The 19,912-nt window shown below is 36.1% G+C and overlaps 1 protein-coding gene across 1 annotated transcript in view; it reads right to left on the minus strand.

The window, feature by feature from the left end:
- STAM (signal transducing adaptor molecule) overlaps positions 1-19,912 on the minus strand; it is a 60,137-nt gene that overhangs the window by 32,603 nt on the left and 7,622 nt on the right. The window contains exons 2-4 of the mRNA XM_053572863.1: positions 15,543-15,627; positions 2,006-2,081; positions 1,829-1,924 (exon numbers count right to left, since the gene is read on the minus strand). Of these exons, the coding sequence (XP_053428838.1) occupies positions 1,829-1,924; positions 2,006-2,081; positions 15,543-15,627 (257 nt within the window). The remainder of the gene's footprint in view (positions 1-1,828; positions 1,925-2,005; positions 2,082-15,542; positions 15,628-19,912) is intronic.

Genomic DNA, 19,912 nt, shown 5'->3' on the forward strand with positions numbered 1-19,912 from the left:
ATCTGTATGGAAAAAGTTGAAATTAAAAAACAAAACAACATCAACAACATCAAAATAAAGAAAAAAACAACCAAACCAAAAAAAAAACCAAAACACAACCAAATACAAAGCAGTATGTATATGTTGTTGAGTATTGTCTGGGCAACACGTGGTCTTCTGGGGTATGAGATGTTAATCACAGTTCTGATATGACACCCAGTTGTTTTCAAAACAGTTACCAATACTATTAAACTTTAACACTTCATCTTCACTTAAAGAAACCATATTAGGATCTCTTCATAACAGCTGTACATCTTGATGGACATTCAAGACATTAAGAGACAACACTTATTAATTAGTAGGAAACAACTAAATATAACTAAATAAAGCAGAAGAAAATAATTATCACATAATCATGTTTGAAAAGTACTGATTTTAAATTCTCATCACATTTCTGGACTTTTTTTCCTACTAAAACCTAAAACTATTCATTTTTTTCCAAAACACGAGGCATTTTCCATCTTAAAAACTTGTTTTTGATGTTTAGTACCTATCCCTGCAAAAAAGCCAGAAAAAATTACCTTCATAATGCACAAATTTTTACTGGCAAACCTTACACATTACTTCTATAATTTTTTTTAATAATTTTTTTTAATTTCCTGAATTGTTTAATTTGGATTCTTTATTCCACATGCATTTAAGTAGACAGTTGTATGGCCCTCCAAATCTCCTCCCCCTTCTTTCTGTGTCCTAACCAAAAAACAAGAGTGCCTTGACTGCTTTTGCAACCCAGCCTGCAAAGACCCAACCTGGGACATTGAACATTCCCAAGCACTGATTAAGTTGTTCGGATTGTTCCTGAAACGCTAAAAAATCAAATATGCTGCTAAACATGTAAAAACCAGCCATGGCCCTGAGCCAAATTCCTTAGACCCTCACATAAACTTCATAAACTGATCCTTACATTACCAACCTACCTGGGAAGAACCTCTCTTTTCTCAGTGTCCCTCACAGGGACACTATAGCCGTCTATATGTAAGTTCCCCTAAGAAAGGTAAAGGACTCATCACCCAGGTTTTGGGCCTTCTTTTTTTGGCATCTCAACTGGCCCCAAAGGGGCCAGTCTCTTATAAGAACTCCCTTGCTGTCACTTCTGGGGCAACTTCAGCTGTGGATTTAGCCAGACAGAAAAGCATTATATTATTAAAATCCTGTGACGGCCAGGTAGTGGCCTTATTCACATCAAGATAAAAACTCAACAGTGCCATATACTTTTGGCAATAATTCTGAAGGGTTCTACATTAGGAAAATATCTCTGTGGCCACAAAAACGGTTAGAAAAAAATGTGACTAAAGTAGACTGGTATTATTTAATTAGATATAGAAATACATGTTTTCTTATTAAATGAAAGAGATGCTGGGAAAAGAAGTTAAATATATTCAAATACGACCTGAAAAATCCAACTCTCAAAATTGTGGGAATCTGTATTCTCTTCAGCAAAATACAATACAGTATAACCGCTGTATGTTGACCACCCAAGCGACTGTAACAAACTGGTCAACAGAGGTGGTCAACGTAAGGAACCAGGCCTACCGTACTGACATGTACATTGTGGGGCATGTCTGGTCTATGAAAATTAGGTCAACTTGAAGAGGTGGTAAATGTAGGGAATTGGTCAACTACGGAGGTTCTAATACATTTACTTATATAGTGAACAGACTTGGCCTAGGAAGGGTTTTTAAAAAAGATACAGAATAGTGTTTTGTAGTTTAAAATATGAAAAGTAAATAATGAAATACATGAAAAAAGAAAACTACCTTAATTAATTTCTGGAAATAATGTTTCTTACCTTATTTAATACGTTGCTTACTTCACTAGCAAAATCTCTTGAACATACTTCTAAATGAAAAATTTTGCCACAGTTTGATACGCATGCTCCTAGAAGCTAAAAGCATAAAATCAGACATTAAAAGGGTTCAATTATGGCAGATAATCTTGTGGTAGAGCTTCAAATGAAACCACTTACAGTCAGCGCTTGCATAGCAACATGAGGATCTTTATGGTTCACCCTCCTCATAATAGACCGAAGACAATCTTTAGGTCTAAAAAATGAGACATGTAACAATTAATTAGTAGTACACTTAGCTTTTTCTCTCCCCTTAAACGTCATAGGCAACAGACCACCATACAAAAGAGAGACTATCGTAGAGAATTTTAATTTGTATTAATGAAAGGGTTGAAAAATTGCATTATTAATTCTTTTAAATTTTTCAAACAAAATTAACAGGCTTTCTAACTTAGCAAGCACAGATTAGAAATTTTGGGCTATTTCTAAGTGAAAAGCAGGTTTTGAAAATAAAATGGTGGGGTAAAACTTTCACTTCCAACGATGATGGAATAAGTGGAACCAGACTGATACTCCTGCTGTGAGCAATTATAAAACTAGAAAAATATATTTGAAATACATATTGAGCTAATTGACTGGGGACATTAGGCCACAGGCAGTACTGAATGATGATCCCAAAAAAGGAAAATAAATTATATAAGCCAGAGGTTTGCCTCAACTTTATGCCTACAGGCACTTTCCAAATATGACTGCAGATTTTCTGCCTAAAGGAAGTTTCTGTATCTGGCGCAAGGAGGGTGAAACCAAGCAGAGTTCAGTGTAACAACTCCTGAAAGAATAAAGTCTAACACTCTGTAACAGGAATACATGATAACAAAAGGGTTAACTCCTCCAAGGAAGCATAATTCTAAATGTCTATGTATGTAACAAAAGAATTTCAAAATATATAAAGGAAACATGATAAAGCTGAGAGGAAAAACAAAGGAATCTATAGGAAACTTCAATCTACCCCTTTTAATACTTTGATAACACAAGACAAAAAATACAAAGATGGACTACGTGAACAAGAGTATCAGGCAACTTGACTTTGCTGACATTCAAGAACAATCCTCCCACCAATGGCATAACACACATTTTCTTCAACTGCAAAATTCACCAAAATAGACTGCATTTTGAACTATAGAAATGTTGACAATTTTACAAGAAGTGAAGTCCCATAAGGTACATTCTTTGACCACAACAGCATTAAAATACAAATAGATAACATGACAGCAGGAAAATCCTCAAATATCTGGAAATCAAATAACACGTACCTAAATAACTCTTATGCCAAATGATATCACAAAACCATAATTTCACTTAAGGACATGAAAATCAAGTACTCTGTACAAGAATGCTTATAACAGCTGTATGCCTAAGAGGCCAAACTGCACATAATCCAAATGTCTATCAACAAATGAATATGTAAATTTTTATATAGTAATACAATGTATTTTTTCTCCTTACTTTTTGTACAGATGGGGTCTCACTATGTTGCCCATGTTACCCACGCTGGTCTCCAACTTCTGGCTTCAAGTGATGATCCTTCCACCTCAGTCTCCTAAAGTACTGGGATTACAGGTGTGAGACACCCCACTCGGCCATAATATGCTTGTGTGGTTTTCTTCTTCTTCTTTTTTTTTTGCAGTTTTTGGCCAGGGCTGGGTTTGAACCCGCCACCTCTGGCATATGGGGCCGGCATCCTACTCCTTTGAGCCATAGGCACTGCCCCAACTGATTTTTTTTTTTTTTAATGGCAGACCAAGCAAGTGGCAAACTTGCATTTCATGGGGGTGCTATATGATAATTAACAATCACAGTTAATTATCAACCTAGGAAACATCTATGTGTGTCAGTTCTCAAAAAAATTACATAATAAAACTCAGTGTTCCAAATATTCACAGTAAACTGAATCTTAGAAAAGTTCAGCTCCTTTCCCATGACACCAGTTACCATGTAGTAACAGGCACTAACAAGATTAAAATCTATCACACTAAACACTCTATGTTCTGACCACCGATTTGCCTGCCAGTGAATTAAGATAACACATGCAAGGAGCTCTTCATGTAAGTCAAAGGAATATAGCCTGAAAAATATTAAATCATCAGATAGAAATGATATATATTTTACTCTAACAACTCCACACAGCTATATAATATTCCATCCCTAAATAGAATACACATTCCTCTCAAGTGGTTATGGAACCTGACACAGCATAAACACTACATTAAGCTATAAGCAAGTTTCTATAGATGAAAATAATAAAAATCATAGCAAATATATTCTCCAAAAACAACAGAATTAGAAACCAATGACATACAAAAATTTAGGAAGTTAAAGTATGTAAAAATTAGACAATATACTCCTAAATAGTCAATGGATCAAAGCAAACAAAACCGCAAAGGAAATTAAAAAATACTTTCAGATGAATGAAAAGAAAAGCAATGTAACAAAAGCCAGACACTAACTATAAGGAAAAATTAGGATAAAAGATAAGATTCTCGTTATGAATAGTTCTGGCTCACATAGCGCTTAGGAGGGTGAGAAAAACAGGGGTGGTATTTTCACGGAGCTACAGCTTTTAATATCTTTTTTTCAAGTTATAGACCAGACTAAGAACAGACATGGCAAGAATGTACACAGCTGCCTCGGGATCTGTCAGCTCTGACGAACTAATGCACCAAAGACAATTTCATTATTTAGCAGTATTATTCCAATCCACCTCAACTAACCCTACTCTCAGATTCAAAGAAAGCATCCTTAAGACAGGCTTTTCTCCATCAAATACTCCCTTCTCCCACTTGCTATCCCATCATACTGCTCTCAGCCACTCAGTTTCTTTGTGAAGTCACAACTATTAAAAACAAGCTTCCTCAGGCTCAGAAGTAAATGAACATAAGATGTGAACCCCACTTCTTCAGTCAATCTTCAGACATAAATACCAGAGCTTTCTACTGTGTTTTCTTTTCTAATACAGACTTTTCAATTTCTCAAACAAAATACAAACTCTGCAGAACCTGAAGCTTTTAAGGCAACTCTGGAAAGAACAGATTTTTTAAAAGTACTTTATCAGCAGTCATTTCCTTGATCTAATGGTGAATTTAGAAATTTTCTCATTCTTGCACATTCATCCTACTGGACGTTTGGGTCTACCACACAGCATGCTATTTGTAAGTATCAGTGTTAAAGGATACCAACTCTTATGATTAATTCAATTAAGTAAGCAATACTGTCAGGATGAATCACCTACTCCACACAAATTACAATGACACTGTAAAAAACTCTGTTGATAACACCGTAGAACCTCCAGACCTGACATCTCTCTACACTGACCAGGTCCTTAAGTTAACCTAATAATTTTCAAAGACCAGACATGCACATATCAGTACAGTAGGCCTAGTTCCTTGTGTTGACCACCTCCACATGTTGATCAGTTTGTTATAGACCCTTGAGTGGTCAACCTACAGAGGTTCTACTGTATGGTGAACCTGATGCTCATCAATCATCCTGCAGGTAGCAAGTACTATGCAAGCTTTAGAAATAAAGCAGTGAATAAGATACTGACCCCATGTCATGGGACTTCATAGGCTAGCCTTTAAATTAAATGAATCTCTGTATAAGTTACAGCTGTTACAGAAATTTAAATGATTATCCAAATTTTTCATAAACTACAAATATCATGTTTAAAACCACAAAGTTTAGGCTTGGCATCCACAGCACAGTGGTTACAGCGCTGGCCACATGCACTGGGGCTGGCAGGTTCAAACCCGGCCCGGGACAGCTACACAACAACAAATGCAACAAAAAAATAGCTGGGCATTGTGACAGGTGCCTGTAGTCCCAGCTACTTGGGAGGCTGAGGCAAGAGAATCGCTTCAGCCCAAAAGTTTGAGGTTGCTGTGAGTTGTGATGCCCCGGCACTCTACCAAGGGTGACATAGTGAGACTCTGTCTAAAAAAGAAAAAAAAAACAAAAAAACCCCACAAAGTTTAGAAAATGCTAGTATTTTTAACTTTTATGAATTCTGATAAACTAAAAGCTTCATCAGGTCATGTGTATAAAACAAAACCGTGGCGAGTAACCATGAAAGAAAATCTTCATGACTACAAATCAGTTAAGATTCCTTATCAGTTATTCCTATTTGTATCAATGGTTAGAGCTCCCTCAACACAGTATTTTTCTATGTTTTAAAAGTCATAATTAAATGTCAAATAAAAAAATAAAGGAATCTTCATTTCACATTTTGTCATTCCAGTTCTTAAGGACTGAGTGTCATAAATATCAAAAACGGAATACATAATTCTGTTTATTAGAACCCATTGTTATGTCTAAGGATACATTCAGTGTTTTGTTGTCAAATTGAGAGTTCTCATTCAACACTTATAGAACTAATAGATCTCTAGCACATTGTGTATTCCAAATGTAAGCACAATAGTAATTCCCTTCCCCCTGCTCATCTACAGTCCTTGCCACTTCCCACCAAGAAGTGACATCCAATAATCCTCCCCTTGAATATGGGCCAACTTCAGTGACTTGCCTGACCAATAGAAAGTAACAGAAGTAAAATTCTGAGACTGACAGTTCACAAGAAGCCATGGAGAGAACACCTGAATCTCCTGGAGCACTGGCTCTTAGGATGTCCCTCTGGAAACCCAGCCTCCATTCTATGAGAAACTCAAGCCAGAAGCCAAGGCTTCAGGTAAGAGTTTAAAGTGATAGCCTCAGCTGAGGTCCCAGTTAATGGCCAGCCATGGCTGCTACCCACACATACCAGTCAAGCCTTCAGATAAATCTAGTCTCAGCCACTAACTGACAGCAATTTCATAAGAGAGCACAAACAGGTGCGACGCCTGTGGCTCAAAGGAGTAGGATGCCGGCCCCATATGCCGGAGGTGGTGGGTTCAGACCCAGCCCAGGCCAAAAACTGCAAAATAAATAAATAAAGCACAAACAGGAACAGCCCACATAACCATGAGTGATACTAATAACAAACTGCTCTTTTAATCCACTAAGTTTTAGAATGGTTTGTTACATAGCAAGAGGTAATGAGACTAGCAAAGCATGCTGACAACTATTAGCTTTAAACAGTATTAAACTGCATTATTTACAATTGTTTGGATCTTTATCTTTTAGAATGAAATTTAAACATAACATGTACAGTAATAAATGTGCTCAAGTTTGTAAACACAAATTAGAAAAAAGTCAGGCTTATAAAGCCCATCCACGGGGCGGCGCCTGTGGCTCAGTGAGTAGGGCGCCGGCCCCATATGCCGAGGGTGGTGGGTTCAAACCCAGCCCGGCCAAACTGCAACAAAAAAATAGCCGGGCGTTGTGGCGGGTGCCTATAGTCCCAGATGCTGGGGAGGCTGAGGCAAGAGAATCGTCGTGTAAGCCCAAGAGTAGAGGTTGCTGTGAGCCGTGTGACGTCACGGCACTCTACCTGAGGGCGGTACAGTGAGACTCTGTCTCTACAAAAAAAAAAAAAAAGCCCATCCACGAATCTCATCTCTGGATCACTTCTCAAAAATGCCCTGTTCTTTCTGACTCCCAATCCTCCACTACTCTCCTTCTGTGCTGTACTTAGGAAATTCTTACTCACTCACCCCATAGGTCACAGCTTAAACCTGTGAGAAATTTAGTCCCTTGACTGCTTCCCCACATCAAGCACAGACTAGAACTGGGTAGCACAGCCTGGAACTGGGTATTCCAGCTGCAAACTCAAACACCAAACTAAATTTGTCAGATGGTAATTGTTAACAGTGGCAGTGACCCCTGAGGGAGCGCCTGCTTTGTGCTGGATGCTGCGCGAAGAGCATCACATGCAGACAGACTGACTCCGGTCTGTGTCCTTCACCAAAACATGATAAGGCTGGAGCACTTATCACCTCTGTTCTGTTGGGCTTTTTCTCCTTAACTGTTTATCTCCCACCTTGAGGGTTTCTGGACTGCCTAGCTCATCCTTGGTTTGCTACTCCTTAGTCATGATCTCTGGCACATACTGAGTTCTCAACTGAAATCTGAAAGAATGAAAATAAGAATTACTTAGCAACTGCTGCTGCTCTCCAATGACTGAAGTTAAAACGTTTTCATTATGAATAAGATGTAAAATAATGCCCTCAACACGGCAGAAACTCCATAAAAAGTCATTGAGCTAAATATGAAAAACACTGCTTTTCAGCATTGTAGTTAGTATTTAGGATAACCGAATAATCTTCTTTCTGAAGCTCTATTTATTACCTAGTCCTGCATTTCTCTCCGAGTTCACTCTCTAAGAGGAAAACATACACGCTTTCATAGAATTTAGGTTCACGGAACTCGTAATAAAACCATGATGAAAGAAAACATGTACAATAAGTAATACTCAGAGAAGCAGAGGATGTGAGGAGAGAGGCTGATGCTAATAGACACCAACAAAATATTTTACAAAAACACTTGCTAAAATAAACTCTGCATGTACACTTACCAAAGCTCCCAGCACCCACCCTTTGTAAAATTCTTGTCTCTGTCAAAAAGCTTCTCAAAACCCCATTGTGGCTTTTAAAACTTTTTGTAAGATACGTTCTCTCTTTCCCTTATCCTGAGATGGGAAAGGAAAAGACAAGGATCTGGGACTCGGACAAGAACAGAGAAAGGAAGAGTTTTCTCACCTTTCCGGTTTTCTACCCCAAATTATCTGTTTCTCTTATTTGTAAATGACCATGACACACTGCACTGTTGTAAAATGTCACAGAACAGCAGTGTTTCCTTGGGTTAATTTCTGAAGTCAGGGAGTAAGGCCGAAACTGCAGATAATCAATTCTGACGGGAGAGTTACCTATAGAGAACATATCACACAAGCTCTCAAAAGTGTCTAACACAACCATGTTTTTCCTCAGTCATTAGAGCAAAACTGTTCCTCTGAACACTAGGTGAAGAGGCTGGCTTACATATAGGGCCATGTTATATAAAATACGCATACTCCAAGCAAGAATCACCCTCAGTGCAGTGAGGTATTCACACTATGATTGGAGTGGGAACTGGGAACTGTCACGTGAGATAGTACACTCAAGAGCTCACTAAATGGTTTGGAAGGCTTGAAGTTTTAGGGAAAAAAATTGACAGGGCTGCAAAAAAATACAGTTAAATTCAGTAAGTTAAACACATATATGATATAGCTCAATTCTTCAGAGAATCATAGAACACAAATTTCACATTGCAATAATTCTCTTTTCAAAGAATAATGAAATTTCAAATCTCTTTGAAATTTGAATGACCCTTTGTAAAATTTCCAACAATGTCAGTACATTGTTTATAAATGTCTACCTACTTATAGGTAAGTTGCTAAGACAGCAATAGCTCGGCCAGTGCAGTGGCTCACGCCTGTAATCCTAGCAATCTGAAAGGACAAAGTGGGTGGATTGCCTGAGCCCACAGGTTCAAAACCAGCCTAAGCCAGAGCGAGACCTCATCTCTAAAAATAGCTGGGCATTGTGGGGCGCACCTGTAGTCCCAGATACTCGGGAGGCTGAGGCAAGAGAATCACTTGAACCCAAGAGTTTGAGGTTATTGTGAACTGTGACACCATAGCACTTTAGTGAGGGGGACAAAGTGAGACTCTGTCTCAAAAAACAAAAAACAAAAAAAGAACAACAGTTCAACATTAGGCTCTAGTGACTAGTGGGTGCGAGTATCTGAAAGGTATGTCTGTGATTACATAAAGAGAATAACCAAGAATATCTGATGCTACTGTTGGATAAAGAAGTTAAGATCCACAGTACCTTATGCTTTATGAAAATTTCAGAAAGTCTTTTACTTCAAATATAATATACCTCATCTACATTTCTTTTGAAAAGTACTCTTTAGGATCATAAAAATCAAAGATTAACCAATGACAAGACAGTTTTATACTATGCAGAAAATTACTGGCACTGAAAAGACAATAAATTTAAACTTTTGTTCCTGCATCTATTACTAAATCAATTATTTTTAGATCAATCAACTTTCCAAAATGAAGATAATAACTTTTCATTATCCCCTTCTCAAGGTCTGACAAAAGAATAATAGCACATTTTTCCTAAAAGTATTGCAAATACAAAACAAAAATGGCAAAAACAGAAATTATGAATAGTAATAATAACAGAAAGCACAGTCAATATATCTGCATGGTTAACCTCTAACCACTCATGAAAGTAGGACTAAAAAGGTACAAAGACACTAGCAGTGTGAATAAATAAAGCACTATTTGGTATTCACATCAGAAAAATTCTTTGCAGTGGAAGCGTACCTGACATGTGGCATCCCTGGTCCCTGCCTAATCAATGTCAGTAGTAACCCCCCAACGCCATCCTGTGACACCCAAAAATCCCTAATGGAGCAATACCACCCACATTGAGAACTAGTGCTAGAGAAAGAAGCACAGGGTGTAGGAAAGGATTTGAGCTTGACAGACCTCATTTGTGAAAGAAGAGGTTTCTAACACTTCCTTATCAAATGTTAACCCTAAAACCACGTAGGGGCTTACCGACACGCACCATTAGTTCTAGAAAGCACAAATATGTGTCTCCCTCTCTTGTTACTTAGTACTTTAATGAGGAAACATGGTCTGTGTTAGACACATTAACACATTGACTTACTTTAACAAGAGAGGGAGACACATATTTGTGCTTTCCAGAACTAACCTGGACCTCTTGCTTTCTCCCTCTTCCCTAAATCCCCCAGCCAGATCATGTCAGACTCTTCTCACTTCATTTCATTTAAAAACTTCAATTGCCCCCTAAGCACCTAATGATTTTAGCTGCTGGCTCACTGCCACTCTCTCCAACATTATTCCTCATCCTAATCTGCAGAGATTAGAAAACTAGTTTAAGTGATGTTCCCAACACCTTTGGCATTTCTATTAACTCTCATGTTCACACCCCAGATTTTGTCATTAGCAGTAACCAAAAATCCTCTATGATCATAATAGAAAGTATCCTACATTCCAACTATAACATTCTACTTTCCTTTCTTCAAAGCCCAATTCTGTGCTCATGTGAGGCAACTCACCTCTGCTGCAGCTATTCTGTATCCTTCAAGTTCTTAGAAGGCACCAAGATTCCTCTACCTTGCAGCATTCAGGTATGTGCCGCTGCCTCTTCCTAGGATGCAATACTTTGAGCTCTTTGACTCTTTGCGATTTTAAAATCACAACATAAATGATATCCCTTCACATCAGTCTTTCCCCCCAAAATATAAATAAGTCTCCTCCTTTATTCTCCATCACATTACTCTCTCCACTATCTTCTTAGTCCATCATGTGGTTGTTTCCTTCTTTTTCCATCAGCAGACTATCATCACTGTTTGTTGGCCAAGGCTACGCCTGCTTTATTTACCACTGTATACAAAGCATGATACCAGTTAGTACTTAATAAGTGTTTGACAAATAAAAGAAAAAAATGATTGATGCAAAGAGAATAAAATTAAAGAAATCCTGCTGTGTTAAGAAAGTGAAATTAACATGGAAATCAGGATCAAGCTTTATAAAAAATCCTTTAATCTTACTCTTGTTGGAATCCTTTCCCTAGCTTAAATTACATAAAAGAATCTTAAATATGAATCAGATTTCTCCTTTACAAGCGGGGAAAACCTACAGTACCTAGAGCTATTGAGATGATTAAATAAAATATCGATCCAGTACTTTTAACTGGGCATGGCTAGTAAGTGGTCAATAAATGTCTGCGGTTACCCTGAGAAGAGCACTTAGAAGACTTTGAATATTAAGGCTGCAAATCAAGGATATGATTATAGCAAAAATAAAAATTGGAAGAGGTTTGTTTCTCTGACTTGATGCTGCCCTTCAACTCTAAGATGCCTCGCTCAGAGATTATTTTTCCCCTAGAAAATCAGGAAATATTCTATCAACTTCCAATGAAAGGTCAGCAATTGTCACAAACCAGTCTAGCATAAGACAATACAAAGCCAACGGAAAACATTTTTAACAAACTGCCTTCCAAAGGCTTACATTTGTATTTTTCACAAAATATCAGTAACAACTATCATTATATTCTTCTACTTATGTTTGAATAAAAAAGATTTACTGCCTAATTCCATCAAGCAAGTACTGAACAGTTACATGATGTTTTCCACCTCAGTCAACTCTATCTGTGGCTGAATCAGCTAAGCAAAGACAGCTAACATACAACATAATATATAGCACAAATTATATGTCAATTATAGAACTTTAATTTTAACTTATTACTGTGAATAATACCTACCCTAACATCTATTCTCACAAATGATAATATGAGCAAATCAATGAAAACTAACAGAGAAAAGCTTTTTATTACATGAAGATATGTTAAAGAAAACTGTTACTATCATTCTGAAAGTTCTCTTCATTTCTAACAAAACAAGACTGTTCAGCCCATCATATGACCTACTTGGCTGGGCATTCTTCACTACTTACTCATACACTGGAACTGCACACTAAAAATCATGTGAATATCTTGAGATGTCAGAAAAAATTTCAGAAAGTTAACTAAAGTTTTTGGTTCAGAATAATCAAATACTTCAAGCTTCTATGAAAAAGTAGCCTAAAACCTTTATGATGCAAATAGGGATTACGTTTCAATAAGGATAGCCTTTCTCAGAATGAGATAATTACTAACAATTATTAAATAATTTTTATTCATTAACCCTTAAAGTGTGTCAAATATTCTACATGCCACTAACCAAAGTTGATATTAAACTAGAAAATGATTTCTAAATATGTCCAGTACCAATAGACATTAAAAGAAATATATAGTTCTAAGACAGGATATATTAAGAAATTAAGTAACAAATGGAGATTAGTTTATTATCATTATATGAATTATACATGAATGGGTGAACTATTTACACATTTTTATAAAGAAAGGGAAAGATACAAAAGAAACAAAAGTAGTTACCTATAGGGATGAGGGAAGGAAACGGGAATGGGAGTTAGTCCTGTCAATGTTCACCTTTTTAAAATTAAACTATTTAAATTTTTCAGCCATGTGAACATGTGCCTTAAAAGAAATATATACTTTATATAAGTGTATGTCTTTAAATCAATGAACATAAATAAATGTATGTACATATGTATCTGTGGTGCAAAGATTAGAAAAACAAATTTTTTTAAAGGAGAATTTTTTTATATCACTGGAAGTCATGTTTCTGAGTCATAGTTTTGACCAAAAAAAAACTTCACAATAATGGCTCTTCCTCCACTTTAAAATCTGAGAATATTTTCCAAATTACAACTCTAAGACAGATGACTTGGAAAAAAAAAAAGCCAAAAAGGGAAAACAGAATAAAATAATATGAACTATTTCATTTTATTTACGCATTAAATAATTATACTATAAATTAACTGGTTACAACCATCTTGATTTTAAAAACACAAAACTATCCCTAAATCTGCCTCTTAAATATATTCCTACATTTTATAATTTTATAATTTGAGACTAACACCAAATGGCAAGAAGGAAGGAGAAAAGGAAAAAACATTGAATGAAAGAATAAAGCCACTTCTCATTACTGAATTTGCTAACGTTGAAAATACTAAATTCACAGATTCAGAGCAATGTCGATTAAAAATCCCAAATGGTAACTCAAATAGGAAGAAATATACGGAAAGAATGTGGTCTAAAAATAAATTAGAAAAAAAATTAAAAATTGAGAAAATTAGAAAAAAATTAAAAATGTATCTACAGAGATATTGATACTAGATTAAAAAAACAGACAAATGAAAAATAGTTTTTAAAACTATACATCAGTGAATTTCAAATGTTAACAACAGGAAAAAGAATAACTGATAAGCATGTCTGATAAAATATTAACATGAAGAAAAATAATCACCATACCTTCACAATACATCATTCAGAATTTCAGATAGGTTACACACTTAATTTTTTAACTAGAAAAATATGAAATATTTCTAGTAGTAAAAGGGGGTTTGTCTTTTGATTTCAAGAAACTGACCAGATTATTATAAAAACCGTCCACCAAAAATGAAGAATACCAAAGAAAAGATTAAAAGAAAATCAACGGAATAAAAAGGGAGAGAGGAAGGACTTTAAATTGGAATGGCAGATAAAAGTTTTATCTCAAAAATACACAAGGATGGATCTAGGACAATATCCAGACTTCACCAGATAAACTCTCACAAAATATGACTTTAATCAAAAAGAGGCAGAGTCACACCCATTTAACCACATGCCAGGTACTATTACACTTTACATATTCACTAATCTCATGGTCACAACACCCCTCTATGAAGAAGCTACAAATTTATTTGTACATGATAAACTAGAAACATAAGGCCCAGAAAGGTAATTTACTTATCCATTAACAAGCTCAGTGGTTAGAGCCAGTATCTGAACCCAGGCAGCGTCGCTCCAGAGTCCATGATCTCAAGCACTAAGCTACTTGCTTCTTTCCCACGCGCAGCAAAAATCCATAGAACATCCCTTCTAAAATCTACAACATTTACTATATTTAGTCCATCTAAGTTTACCAGATATAAATTACTAAAATTTAGGACAAAACTCAAATAAGAATGATTTTGAGAGAGTGCACTGAAGATTGGGAAAGCCATGATTTTATCCATACAGGAAATAAGAAAAAGCTTTCTGGAAGAAATAATATATATATTGGGTCTAAGAGGATACGAGACACAGAGAAAAGACATGGAAGAAAGCATTTTATTCTGAAGGAATAGCAGAACCAAAAGCATTAAACTAGAAAGGCACTGGCAACTCAAATAGTTGAGCTGATGAATGGTATGTAGGAGGGAAATAAAAAATAAATGATTCAGAAGACTTAAAGAGTTTCAGACTTGATCAGCATAAAAAATAGGAGAATAACAAGAACACAGTTGTTATATAAAAACTATGTATAAAAATTAGAAAGATGGGAATGGAAAGAAATGCCAGAAGGTAATTCACTAGCCTCAGCAAAGTAAGGAGTGTCTTAGGTAAAGTGAAAAAGGAATGCAAAGGAATATATGCGTAGCACACCATGGACAGCTGCTGAGCAGGGCACAAGTAAGACAGTCCAGTAGAACCTCTGTAGTCTGACCACCTTGAGGACTGCAGCAAACTGGTCACAATATACAGGTGGGCAACATAAGGAACTAGGCCTATTGTACACTGAGAAAATGCAGTACATGTCCAGGCCACAAAAACTAGGTCAACTTAAGGAAGTGGTCAAGGTAGGGAGGTGGTCAATTATGGAGGCTCTCCTGTACTATTTATGTGGCACAATGCAGTTAACAAGACTGCTAACACCACTGTTTGGAAAGCTCTGTAATAAATGCCCAAAAGTTCAAGATTCTATTTCCCTAATCTGTCTTTCAGTATTTACTGATCATTTAGGTGAAATGTTGCAAATACAACAAAGGAGAAAAGAATTCAGAAATAACCATGACACTTGGTAACTGAGAAATTACTAAGACTAAAATAGTCAGTAGAAAAAGCAAGATTCAGAAGGAAAATATGGAAGATGATTAATTAAAGTAACAACTTTTTACCAGTCATATAAGGAATAACCTAGATTGTATGATTTTTCGAATCTTTCTGTTAACAACATTCCACTTTTTTAAACCAAATTGTAATTGCAATATGTTTTACCTGCTAACTCCTCTTCTTTCATGTTTATAAAAGCATTAATAAAAATCCTTTGAAACTTAAACACTTACCCAGTGCGAGATTGACCAACTTTATCACAAATATCCAAAATAAGGCCCCAGTCCTCAGCTGTATTCATCTCACTGGTTGCTTTCTCTGTAGATTATAAAATGAATTGCAGAGACATTATTTTCAAAATCTTTAAAACATATAATCACATTCAAATCACCCAACTATAATAAAGTCTCAGTAACAAATTAGAAGGGTTGTCAACACTCCGATTAAGGAGACTTTCTTGTCCATCTTTAAAGGGGGTGTAGTACCCTCATTATCTATCACAATCATTTTTCCCATTCACACCTCAATTATTTTTTACTAAGCATAAAAAATAAGCTGTTTATCTTTCTTTATAAAAAAACTTATATACAGGTCTACCACCATCTGCAAATAGACCAAAATAAGATATATTATTTTCATTATCAAAAGATTCTTTGTTTTACTATGGTATATACATATCTATATACATATATATACACATATATATCTATATAACATATAGATACACACACACATACATATTATGGAATATTATTAAGCCATAAAGAAAGATGAACACTTTATAGCTTTTGTGTTCACCTATATGGATTTAGAGGAAATCCTCCTAATTAAAGTATTATAAGAATGGAAAAGCAAGCATCCAATGTACTCAATACTAACATGAAACTAGTCAATGAACAACCATATGTTCACACAAGAGAAAAACACAATTAAATTCAAAAAGGGGTTGAGAATGGCCCACATCACAAAATCTCAAAACTGCAAATGCTGGCGTGGATGTGGAGAGAAAGGAACACTTTTACACTGCTGGTGGTACTCCAAACTAATACAACCTTTTTGAAAGGAAGTATGGAGAACCCTCAAAGAACTCAAGCTAGACCTCCCACTTGATCCTGCAATCCCATTACTGGGCATCTACTCAGAAGGAAAAAAATCCTTTTACCATAAGGATACTTGCACTAGACTGTTTATTGCAGCTCAGTTTATAATCATCAAAATGTGGAGATAGCCTACATGCCCACCAACCCAGGAATGGATTAACAAGCTGTGGTGCATGTATTCCATGGAATACTACTGAGCCATTAAAAAAGACAGAGACTTTACATCTTTTGTATTAACCTGGATGAAAGTGGAAGACATTATTCTTAGTAAAGCATCGCAAGAATGGAGAAGCATGAATCCTATGTACTCAATTTTGATATGAAGAAAATTAATGTCCTAGTACATGGGGGGTGGGAGAAGTGGAGAGCAGACAGAGAGAGAAGGGACACACCTCCTGGGTGCAGAGCCCAACTACAACTTGGACTTTACTTACCAAACACAATGTAACCTCACTGTATATACCCTGTATTAATCTAACATTTTTTTAAGAAATTTTTTAACCTCACTGTATATATATATCCTGTATTAATCTAATTTTTTTTTATTTGCTTTATTTGCTAGTAAAGCAACATTGGCTAGGCACAGACGTCTATCAAATTGTTTGGGGTAATTAATTATTTAGCTGTTTTGATATAGGTCTTTCAGTATGCGGAGGGAGAAACTGAGAAGAAGCCAAGCTTTAAAAGCATATTTTTCTTTAAATAAAACCTTGACATATTAAAAACATCAACTGAGGTATGGCACATTGAACAGAATCATCTAATTTAGCTATTTTACTTAATTATAACAAAAGAACTTTTTTTCAGGCAAACACAAAGGACTGAGAAAACATGAGAATAACAGCAAGCCCAGGCACTTCTGACTAACTGATTACAAATTTAGGGGTTCCTACTAAACTCTCAGGTTCGATTATTCACTATAACTCATAGAATTCAGGAAAACATTATACTTACGATTATAGTTTTATCACGAAGGGCACACTCAAAACAAACCAATGAAGAGATAACATAGATATCCCTCAGTATTCCTGGGGAGTTGGTCCAAGGACTTTCTAAAGATACCAATATCCAAGGACTCTCAAGTCCTGGATATAAAATGGTCTCGCATTTGCACATAACCTATGTACATCCTCACATATACGTTAAACCATCCCTAGATTACTTACAGTGCCTAATACAATGCAAATGCTATGTAACTAGTTATGGTACATTATTCAGGGAATGATGGCCAAAAAAGTCTGTACATGTTCAGTAAGACACAATCTTTTCTCAAATATTTTTGATCTGTTGGTTGAATTCACATAGGTGGAACCCATGGATATGAAGGGCCAACTGTATACAGATAAGTCTGGCAGGATCCCAAATGTGAAGCGTCTGTGTCCTCAGGAGGCATCACCCTCCTGCCACACTGTGTATCACCACTAGGAAGCTCAACTCATCTTAAGTGTTCAGGGTTATTATTGGGGTTTCCATATGGGCATGACTTATTAAACCACTGGCCACATGCTAGAACGCAATCTCAAGTCCTTTTCCTCCACCAACTCTTTTAATCACATGGTTAGTCTCTCTGGAGTGACTAGCTGCCATAGTGAGTCATATTGTTAATGTAAACTAAGATGTTATTCCAGGGGCCCACCAGGAATAACAAAGATGCTCCTAGCACTCAGGAAATTCCAAGGATTTAGAGGCTCCCTCTCAGGAAACAGGAACAAAGACCAGTCAAGTTATTTATTACTCAACCCTCTTTATAAGAAAACTTTATCTTAAGTGAAATCCAATATAAAACGCAAATCCAAGTGCAAGTGCTTTGGTGGGGAGTCCCAGAGCTCTGCCCCATAGGCCCCAACCTCTCTGAAGCCCAAGAAGACTAATTGAGTCATTCCAAACAATATCCCTCAGTCTAACCTTTACTTCATCTTAGAAAAGGAAAGCAAGTTATTACTTTGATCTGGTAGTACATTTTAATAATTAATACATCATTCTTGCTGACTGGTAGTCAAGTGGGATTTTTTAAAATACCTAAGCGCACTGTTTTAAGAACACATTCAAATTTTAAAACTTACTACCTTATTTAAAAATATAATAGCTAGGAATTGTGTTCCCAATACACTGCTGTTGCCCTCAAACGTCAGCACTGCCTCTAGTGAAGAAACTACATCACTACAGGCCTGGCACTATGGCACTCCATAAAATTACATGTTATCAAAAGACCACTGAACTTCTGATTTGCAAATTTTCTTTCCAGCATCTGGTGAGAGAAATTGCTCAGGACTTCAAAACAGATCTGTACTTCCAGAGCACAGCTATTGGTACTTTGCAGAAATCAAGTGAAACCCATCTAGTTGGCCTTTTGAAGACACCAACCTGTGTGCTACCCATCCCTTCCTGCTGCCAAAAGATATCCAGCTAGCACGCGGCACGTGCAGAGAATGTGCTTAAGAATCCACCCATGAGAGGAAAAATCTCATTCTCAAAAAAAAAAATCACTTCTTCTTATTAGTAGTTCTGAACGTTAATTTGTTTCCATGGGGATCAACAGATACCCAAGTATATAATAGGGAATGGACATCAGGTATTGGCCACCTTTCCATTTCTATTTCTATGCGAGTTTTTTAAATACATGGGAGGATGCAAGTCAAAATATTTCAGTGAACAAGTTTCAGCAGTTCAACTTTGTAACACCTATCAATAAACCTGTTAAATTTTTCTGGACAAACCAGAATTTGGATTTTTTACAAACAAGTATATCGCTTATTGATGGGAACTAACTAACTAAATAAATAAATAAAATATAATAGCTAAGCATATTAAAATTTAACTTATTAAAAAGTTAATAGTTAACTGAAAATGAAAGCCCTGTGCCTGATCAAATATAAATTGCCTACGATCGTAGTTAAATATGATCTTATAGTTCCTGAATTAATGACATATCCAAGAATGTGTGGTTCAGTCCTAAGCAGATATTATGCTGAGCACTCACAAACTCCGTTCTTGACTTTCCTACACATAAAAGGATCAGCATCTGACTCATACTTGTATGCAAAGATCAGAAATTCAACTCATTTCAGAACTCTAAAATTGTTCACATCATTTACTGATACTGTCTCAAAATCAGTACTAGCAGCAGTTGTACATGGTTGTGTGACTAGCAAATGAAGTCAAAACCATTTATTTCTAAGACAAAAACAGGGTTTGTGGGAAAGGGAAAAGAACAAACAAAAACAACCCAGACTTGCTTTTAAGGAATTCAAAGCTTTATGATGATCTCATTTTATACTCACACTATCCTTACACTAATACTCCAAAAGAAGATTAAGAAATTTGCCCAGCAGTACCTATAAAAATCACGTACAAAGCCTCATTTGAATGTCAATAGTCTTTTCACTGGATTGGAGAACTTTTTCTGATTAACAGCTACTTTCGATTTGTGGAGGTGAGACGTGCTAACAGAATGACACCTCATCATGTTCAGGCTGGAGGGAAAGGACTGTGTTCAGTCAGCT

This window comes from Nycticebus coucang, chromosome 20, assembly GCF_027406575.1.
Source record: "Nycticebus coucang isolate mNycCou1 chromosome 20, mNycCou1.pri, whole genome shotgun sequence".
In the NCBI taxonomy this organism is placed as follows: Eukaryota; Metazoa; Chordata; class Mammalia; order Primates; family Lorisidae; genus Nycticebus; species Nycticebus coucang.